This window comes from Labrus mixtus, chromosome 15, assembly GCF_963584025.1.
Source record: "Labrus mixtus chromosome 15, fLabMix1.1, whole genome shotgun sequence".
Lineage (NCBI taxonomy): Eukaryota > Metazoa > Chordata > Actinopteri > Labriformes > Labridae > Labrus > Labrus mixtus.
Genome location: NC_083626.1, coordinates 1,737,292 through 1,747,057, shown reverse-complemented (window position 1 = coordinate 1,747,057; position 9,766 = coordinate 1,737,292). Strand labels below are relative to the sequence as shown.

The following is a 9,766-nucleotide window of genomic DNA, read 5'->3' as shown; positions in this document are numbered from 1 at the left end:
GATCCACATATCTTTCCAACTCCTTAAATATCACACTGAGATTTCAAACATACACACTACTGAGGAAATATGTTAACGATTTGGGGACAGTATTGTGATGTCACAACATATATGATAGTGTGTCTCTTTTCATTGTGTTTTTTTAGATGATCTGTTTAAAGTTAGTAATAATATGACGAAACAAACAGGTCTACTCACGTGTCTCTGATCGTGATTCCTGGTAATGATTGATCTCAATAAAACACTATTCAAGGCTGGGATTAACACCGGAACTACATAGAAGAACTTCAAAGTTTTCCACTTTGAAAATGGACATGACAATGTGTTTCCTGCTGGTGCTTTTGATTGGTCCTTTCTCCTATAGGCTCAGCTTCAGACAGAGTCAGACAATGATATTATTTGTCTTGGAAAACAAACTGAGCGCAAGAGAAGAGAACAAACTAGCCAGCAACAGACCTGTTCACAAGACCTCCATGCTGTGCTGAGATAGATGAGCAGCTCACTGGCTGAACAGAGGGTGTATGTGTGAGGCACTTACAGACACAGAATGAAGGTACAGTGGAGTCTACACCATCATACAGCTTTTATGGCTTGTAAAGTAATTTAAAAATATAAAATGAGAGAACGGGAGTTACAGAAGACTGAGCTGGACAAGCTAATGCAACAACTTCAAGGTATTTTGTGTAGAACATTAAGTTCTCATAATATTGTACAATACACTTAAATACAAGTCTTATTTACAGTATTTATCCAGCAAAATTAAAGTTGGAGTGCAGTGATAAAAAAAAAAGTGTCTACTTATTACCTATATTTTTACAGTTATTTCTTCCAAGTTAAATAAAAGCATGCAGATATCACTTTCACAATTCCCCATCTGTTGACCTTTCTTTAAGATTGGCCAAAAGTATTTTTATGGTTGATCCATCAATCCATCCATCCATCCATTTTCCTCCGCTTATCCGAGGTCGGGTCGTGGTGGTAGCAGGCGCAGTAAGTCAGCCCAGACTTCCGTCTCCCCAGCAACGTTTTCCAGCTCCACCTGGGGGATTCCGAGGCGTTCCCAGGCTAGACAGGATATATAATCCCTCCAGCGCATTCTGGTTCTGCCCCGGGGTCTCCTCCCAGTTGGTCGTGCCTGGAAAACCTCTAAAGGGAGGCGTCCAGGAGGCATCCTTAACAGATGCCCAAACCACCTCAACTGGCTCCTTTCGATGCGGAGGAGCAGCAGCTCTACTCCGAGCTCCCCCCCAATGTCCGAGCTCCTCACCCTATCTCTCTTGTCAATCATGCACAACAGATCACCGCCACATAGCAATACCACGACCACACTGCCAGTTTCTATTTTCTTTGCTCATTATTGTGTTTTTTTTTTATATTCTGCAACTTTTATGTCCCTCCTTATTTAAGCACTTAATTTAAAGTGAGTGTGGCCGAGATTATTTTTTTTTTTGGTATTCTGCATTTATAATTTATATATATATTGTTTTAATGAATTGTATAAACACGTCGATTCCCTCGGTGCGTGCCTTTCTCTAGGCGTCCCAAAAATGCAAATTGGATATTTTAATGTCAAGTCAATAAATGCCGTGCTTTTTTATTTTTACTTTGCTTCCTGATCAGTTGCAGCGCTTGGTGAGTGGATCCCCTGCACGTGCCACTTTAAATAGGTCAACTGGTAATGATTGATCAGAATAAGACACTATTTAAGGCTGGGATTAACACAGGAACTACATAGAAGAACTTCACAGGTTTCCACTTTGAGAATGGACTTGATTGACTTGACTAATGCCTCTAGCCAGCAACAGACCTGTCCACAAGACCTCCATGCTGTACTGAGACAGATGAGTGCCTCGCTGGCTGAACAGAGTGTGGAGTTGAGGCACTTATAGACACAGACACAAGGTACAGTGGAGTCTACACTCAGCTTACATGGCTTTTAAAGCAATTTATCAATCTACAATTGATTTTGTATTATATTTGAAATTAAAGGGCATCTCGTGTATCTTGGTTGTCGTGAAACAATTTACCAAGGAGGTTGATCCTCCAGTAAAATAAAATCTAACATGAAGACATTTCTCTATTAAAGCACAAGCAGCTAAACTGAGAGAACAGCAGGCAGATGTGGAGAAGCAAAAGCAACAACTTCAAGGTATTTTGTGGAGAACATCAGGCTTATGGAATCATCAATATCTATGTTTTGTCAATTTTTTACATGTGAAAAACGTTAACAATCAATTGATAAATTGGTCAAGAAAATTAAATCATACTGTATGCAGCAGTGATAATTTTACTGTAGTACTTTCATAATATCGTTCTTTCCAATAGCTAAAGCAATTCTAATAATCAAATGTGTCACAATGTTATTTTTTTCCAGCACAAGCAGAAGAGCTGATCACCATCAAAGCCAGGTCCAACGTGACAGAAAACCATGTGGAGGCTCTGAGGAGAGATGGAGAAAGTAAAAAACAAAACTGAACCATCAAATTAATCTTTAAAATGAATCTTAAATGGTGGAGAGCCAAAACATATAAAAGGATGACCATGTTGCTGCATCCAAAACAATGGCATTCCCCCTCTCTCTCTCTCTCTCTCTCTCTCTCTCTCTCAGTCAAACAGGTGGCTTTCTCAGCCTCTCTGTTGGCTTCAGGATCAGGGCATGTGGGACCATTTAACACAGACACACCTCTGAAGTTCATGCATGTCATCACAAACATTGGAAGTGCCTACAACCCAAACACAGGTACTTAAATGTTTAAACAGGATAATTAATCACACATTTTGACAGTATGAAGTGCAGCCTGGTTGAAGAATGATGCAAAGACAATTCTGCATTAACATCCACTGTTAAAAAAATGTCCCACAGGCTTCTTCATTGCACCGGTGAGAGGAGCCTACCACTTTGAGTTCTACATAGGTGCCCATGGACATGCTTCCCATCCCACAGGTGTTGCGTTGGTGAAGAATGGAGAGCAGGTTTTTATGGCATGGGAGCATCAACCTTCTAATTTTGTTAGTTCTTCTAATGGAGTCACTCTGCTTCTAGAGGTTGGAGAGGTTGTGTTTTTACGTCTGTGGGTTAACACAAGGATATTTGACAATGAAAATCACCATAGCACCTTCAGTGGTCACCTGCTTTTTACCATGTGAGATGTGATATTTTCAGCTGTCTAATTAAGCTACACACACTGCAGCAGTGTGTCAGTGTTTGTTGATAAAAGTATCAAAAGCATAACAATATTTTATTTTTATGAAAATGTTGGCTTTTTAAATGAACTTCTTGATAGAAAAGAGTACTGTTTTACTACCTGCTTCTAAAAGTCTAATCTTTTGTATTTATCCAGTATTTATAGCTGGACTGTGCCTGTGTAAATGTTACATTTGTTATATAATGTATGTTTTTACAAAGAAATAAAATCATGAACAAATCATTTTCAATATGAACTATTTATTTACTTCTTTACTTTAACATATGCAAAATGTATTTTAATGATTGACCAACATTTAGACCCATAACTGAAACAAAAGTTGATATTTTTAATAAACAAAAGAGCAGGTCTAGACCATTCTCTTTATTTTATTATTTACAAAACCCAACATTAATCCACCACAAGCACAGAAACATCTGCTGTAACTGTGTTGGAGTTTAGAGGGGATAGAGGGAGATGCAAAGAAACAGACTGCTTGAACTACTGACTCCCAGATTTGACTTATAGATGGTTCTATTTGAATGCAAAATGCTGTGTTTTGTAAATTGTACTTTGTCTGTCTTTGTGTCTCTGTCTGTGACTTTGTGTTTTTGCCTCTGCCTGTCTAGGCCAGTGAGGTTCTTAATGTCAATGGGACCAACCTGGTTAAATAAAGGTTAAATAAAAAAAATAAAAAAATGTGCAGAAGTCAACCAGTGCTAGGGATCAGTATTGACGATGGTTTTTCCCAACAGCAAAATCTCACCTTGTTGGAAACTTGAGGGTAGGCTTACCCTGCTTTACGTGCTGACAATGAATCCACAGGTGTTGACTGCTTGGTTTATTAACTTTGATAAGCAGTCTTCTCTAGCACCACCCATTCCTTCAATTATGGCCACTTCTTGCTCCAGAAAACAAAGGGAACCAAACTGATTTTTGCAGTCAAGAAACTATATGGATGACGTCAAGCTGGCTACATCCATCATTTTCAAGGGTTGTATGGATCACACCTTTTCAGGGACTACTTTCAAGTCTGATTTTCTGGACTGATCTGAATCAAAAATTTGATATTTAACTAAAATTCATTTTTCTGTTTTTCTGAAATACGTCTCATAAGTAAAATTACATACACACACAAGCGAATGTTTGAAACAGAATCTTAGCCTTTTTGTCTTCATGTCCTACAATACAAGTCAAATCCTACCTGGAGACATTGTACAAATCTCACAGCCCTAAAAACCAAAGCTTTTTGTGACACTTGAATTGTAATTTATTTGATTTAAGTTTTTCTGCCGTAGTTTAAAACAAATATCAAACTCAATTTATTCCCCCTCTTATGAAAACCAGGTTAATTTACAATTATATTATAATATTGATCGTCCTAAATAACAGAGAATAAACATTTACAATAATCTTTAGTTCCTCACTTTCCTATCTGGTTCCCTCTCCGGCGGCTTAATGAGTATTCTATGTTCCCTACAGTCGTGTGTTTCTGATTACAGCTTTGTTATAATTTATAACTTGATCTACACTATGTATGAACTGTGTAGATACAGGCTGATGCCTGACTTTATATAAGCCTGTTAAACTCTTTCCAGGTTATGAATAACTGTTCCATACTTGACCATCCTTTCTTTCTCTCCATTCTCTTTTTCTTGTAACTGAATTAATATTATGCTACTTTATTTGCATGTAAATCACCCCTGAGCAAAAGAAAAAAACCTTTGCATTACTGGGAAAAAAACGTTTGTCTGCCATATTAAACAAATATATTTACTTAATTGTATTTTCATTTCTGTATTTGCCGTATCAGAGTTTATAACCTTGTCCTGTCATTGATATCTGATGTACTTTGATGTACTTGGTTAATGAAGTACAATAAAGTCCTGAAAGGATACAGTCTATGCCGAGGACCAGCTGAAGGGTCTATAGTTCAGTAGCCTATAAGGGCATTCACAAGTCTCCATATGATTGCTGTTCGGAGAAACAGGCTGCAAAAAGTAAATTCAAACACCCATGCCAAGGACCAAAATAAATGCAGATCAATCTGAAAGCTCATAAAAAAAGTGACCACCTCATTTAAAAAGCACACAGGTTTTATTGCATATCAATTTCATGTATAAATTCTTCATAGCATTGGAAAGATTACATTTGGTATACATTGCTATTCTACAGAATTAACATCAGTCATATCTTTTCAATGAATTTTCTCTAAAGTACATCTTCAATAATCACAAGCATCAAAAGAACTGCAATTTTCAGAATTGTTCAATATTATTCTACAATCCTTAATTGTTTTTTTTTCATTAAGTCTTGTACCACAAGTCTTATCTATGTCTTTCAGAGCCACCTGTAAGGCAGTCAAGAACTTGAAGTCAAACCTACTAACCTAATCACATGTACAATAAGTGCATCTACGGATTTATTTTTTTCTTCTTTTTTTCTTTTTTTTTTGATTTGATACGCATTTCACAAATGGACATCATTATGACTGCTAAACACGTCATGCACAATATCTTTTTTTTGTTTTCAATAAACATAACAGAGGAGATATACAACTCAGATCCAAACAAAACAAGCACCATTCATTTAAACCCATATTTTTCAATGCTTTTTTTTTCTTCAGACAAATGCATCATTGTTTTTCATTCTTTAGAATACTATACAGTTAAAAAGAAACAATGTGTATATTTTTACTTTCTCCTGTAACAGTGGGGGGGGGGGGGGGGGGGGGGGGGGGGGGGGGAGGGGGCAGCAACCATGTTCTATAATGCTGAAACATATTTCAGCAACCATCTGCCAGAATACTTTCTGAGGTTGGAGAACCAGAAAACTTCAATGCATTTAATTCCTTCGCTTTACACAGCGCGTACTTATTACAGTAGTCCATGACATGAATTACTACATATAGTCAAACTAAAAACTTAACAATCGGAGTCTTTACATTTTATAACCACAAGTGGGAAAACATGTGTTTACCATGAATGAAAGATCATTCAGTAGAATTATAAAAAAGACTTCTTTCTTTAGAAAAATGAGATGATGCATCAGTCGTAGCATCATACTACCACCTGCTGTGGTGAAGAAAAATTACAGTGCTTGCGTTTCAGATTTTCTTATATCTCCATGTTGAGCAAGATTTGCTCATCTACTCCAAGTGAAACTCATCTGAAAATGTTTGTGTTTGAAGTTCTAGAGACCTAAGCCTGATCATTATATGGCTTGGACCCATATGGTTTAAGTACTGGTTTGAGAATACAGCATCAGGCCTATAGTTCTGAAAAATCCCAGTACGCAGGGAGGATCAAGGCAACAATGATCAACAATGCTCCCCTCTCCTCTGCCTCCTGCAGCTATCTACAGCTATCTACAGTAAATGACTCATGCCCTCCATGGCACAGCTACCTTGAAGTCCACATGGAATGAGTTTCTAATATGATCAAGCAGGAAATATGAACGTACAACTTATGTTCAAATGTCTGTGTTTCCTGTCCAGAATCATGAAGACATTTTTGAATGTGTTAAAAGGACCGACCAGCAGAGTTTTGATGCTCATATTAACATTAGCTGTAGTTCTCTTAAATCTTTGTTTATGTTAGATTCTTCCGTCTTGCACTACCAGAGGTTTTGTCACTTGAATGAATATCGGATGTTCATAAGGAGGTTAATTTGTTTTTTCTTTTATTCTTAGGACTATACCGGGCAACTAGTTTAAAAAGAATATGTGTTTGTTACACTATCTGTAGAACTTGGAAAACAGAGGGGAAAAGGGGTGCTTGATGTTATAGAAACAAGTCAGATTTCAACAGAATTACAATGTAATGCCCTTTGTTGACATTCATAGCTCAAGTTGTCCAAGACCCCCCCTCCCCCCTTCAATAACACCTGAACCAATTTGAGCAAGACACATTCAGCATTCTGGGTAAACTGGTTGAAGTGAAAGAAGAAAAAAAAAACTAAACACTGCAGAACGTTACAATGCCAAATTGGATCTAAAACTAACTACAGCTATTTTCCACTATAAATAAAAACAATTAATTTCATGGGTTCTTACCATTTTGGCACACTTACGCATCAAAACCAGAGATTCAGATCTCCCTCACACTCTGATAGGTGTTCATTCCTTCAGCAACAAGAACGGAGGGACAAAATGACTTTCCTTCATTTCCACTCCTCCAGTCATGACAAAACAACCAAAAATAAATACATACACACACTTCTGAAATCAAATTTAAGAGTGTAAAAAGAAAAAAAATGACAGCAAAGGCAAGCCCCTTGGAAATGAAATGATTGTCAGAGAACAAAACATTTTCTATGGGTTATTTGGCACATACCACTCTTGCTATGAACATCTAGGTTATTTTGTACATCATATGACAATATCATACAATTTTGGTCCTTCTCTAAAATAATTATATTAACAATTTAGCACTGTGGTGCCTACAAAGAAACAATACTGTGGTATCTAAGAGGGAAAAGTAAATACAATTAAACGATGACGATAAAATAAGCAGAGAAAGACTTTTCTCATTTTTGAGTATGATTTAAATTCATATCAGCATGATCAAATTGGGTAACCAGTTGAAATGGCTAGTAAATCACCAGTTGTTGTGCACATTTGGACATCATTCTCCGTGTAATCATTAGAAAATCAACAGTTTACTGGAATTGTCACTTCCTCAAGTAACAGTTAGTGTGGTGCTATTGTTGATTTTGCAGTTATAGCTGAAACAAGATCAGTAAATGAGTTGCCCATGATTGATGGGAAAACCTGGAGACATTAGTGCACACACCCACTATGTTCCTAGTGAAACAGCACCACCCTGTGGACATGCAGTGCTAATGCAGTGCTTTTGCTGCAGTGCTTAAAGTAGGCATTGTACAAAGACTTTAGAGACATACTAGTCATTAAGTGTCTTTATGAGAGCCTTACATCAGATCTCTGGGGCTGCAGTGAGCCTGGTCGACTCGGGGAGGATCAGAGTAACGCAGAGTTTCAATGCTGTTGATAAGCATTCACCATGTCCTTCACATCAACAGGAGCTTCGCAGTGCTTTCTCTTTGACAGAGTCTTATGAGAGGCCTCACCTGGGAACAATTTCTCCCTCCTACCCCTCTCTCTCTCACACACTCACACACACACACACACACACACACACACACACACACACACACACACACACACACACACACACACACACACACACACACACACACACACACACGCACACACACAACAAACATATTCTTTCCATCTTGAATGTAATCAACCTCAAATTCTTCTCTTGTGTCCACATTTTCTCACTACTCAAGTCCAAGCAGACTCTTGCTTCTATCCATTCGCAAAACTAATGTTCCTGTTACTCATTCTCCCACTTCTTCTCTCTGTCTCTCGTCTAGATGTGGTTGAGTGGGTGAAAGCTGCTCGTCTCTGACGATCCACCTCCCATGCTCAGCCAAGCGTCCAGAGAGTTCTGGGAGGGCGCGTGCAAAGGGTTGTTCTCCGACAGTGACAGCATCATTGCATAAGCCTGTGGAAGAAGAAATGTGATTTTTAACAAGAGAGAAACTTTTTTCAAACACACATTGTTTGTGTCAATGACCTGCTGAGAAATTGAGGGCTATTTTGTTTGAAGATCATTAAGATGTTTGTTTTTTTTAATCTGTGTCCATCATTTCCAATGATTAATAAAAAATGTCATTTCAGTCTGCTTCTGATTCATGCTCTAATTCATGATTATAAACCATAACTGTCCTTTAATGTTTTACTACCTTGTAATATTGTTTTAAAACTGATTTAGGACAGAAGATCAGAAGAAAGAGAAGAGAAGTTTACACGTTGTTTGTTAGTAGATTAAAATAGAGGAAAAGACAAGCAGGGGGCTGGACCAGAGGCACTATTTAGATGCAGTTTCAGACAATATCAACTGCATATGGGATGTCCAATGACTATCTATTTCATCATGCACCTGAAATATGTGAAATATTCTCTTTTGGATGTATTTTGCCCTTATCTTCTAGTGTCTTATTGGAACAAACAGTCCTCGCTGTGACGTTTTATTATTTTGGACATTTAGAGGCCAGCCACATACCTGGGTTTTAGCCTGCCTGTACAGTGTCTCTTTCAGTGCCTCCGACTCTAGTGAAGTGTTAAATATGTCTTTAACATCAAAGGGTTGCTCGTCACTGGCTGCTTTACGTAACCCCTCCAGGCTCTTGGGAAAGCTGGGCAGACCCTCCAGGTCCAAAAGAGAGCCCTCCTCCTCTATACACCTAAACATTGATTGATGGAATAATGGATGGGTGGATGGATGGGGGGATGGATGGATGGATGGCAAATATAAATAGTATGGATGGTATGAATGGGTCAGTTAGTGGACAGTTTGAAAGGAGAATAGTTGAAAAGATGGACACCAGCGAGGGGTAGATGGAGAGATGTAGAGGACATTTAGGTTAAGAGGACATGAGGTGAAGAGAAAAGGAGAGGTACTTTTAATAGAAGGACAGGTAGAGAGGGAATCAAATTCATTGAAGAGAAAGGACAAAAGAATAGGTGCAGAACTGACCTCATTGGCTACACT

At 38.1% G+C, this 9,766-nt stretch overlaps 1 protein-coding gene across 9 annotated transcripts in view; it reads right to left on the bottom strand.

Annotated features, from left to right (window-relative positions):
• Positions 1-5,263: 5,263 nt before the first annotated feature.
• Positions 5,264-9,766, bottom strand: part of prdm16 (PR domain containing 16) — a 171,152-nt gene continuing 166,649 nt past the window's right edge. For 8 of the 9 annotated variants that reach the window (XM_061058495.1, XM_061058496.1, XM_061058500.1 and 5 more), the window contains 2 exons: positions 9,278-9,458; positions 5,264-8,716 (listed from right to left, as the gene is read on the bottom strand). In XM_061058495.1, coding sequence (XP_060914478.1) covers positions 8,582-8,716; positions 9,278-9,458 — 316 coding nt within the window. In that variant the 3' untranslated portion in view covers positions 5,264-8,581. The remainder of the gene's footprint in view (positions 8,717-9,277; positions 9,459-9,766) is intronic. The other variant, XM_061058502.1, reaches the window with a different exon arrangement.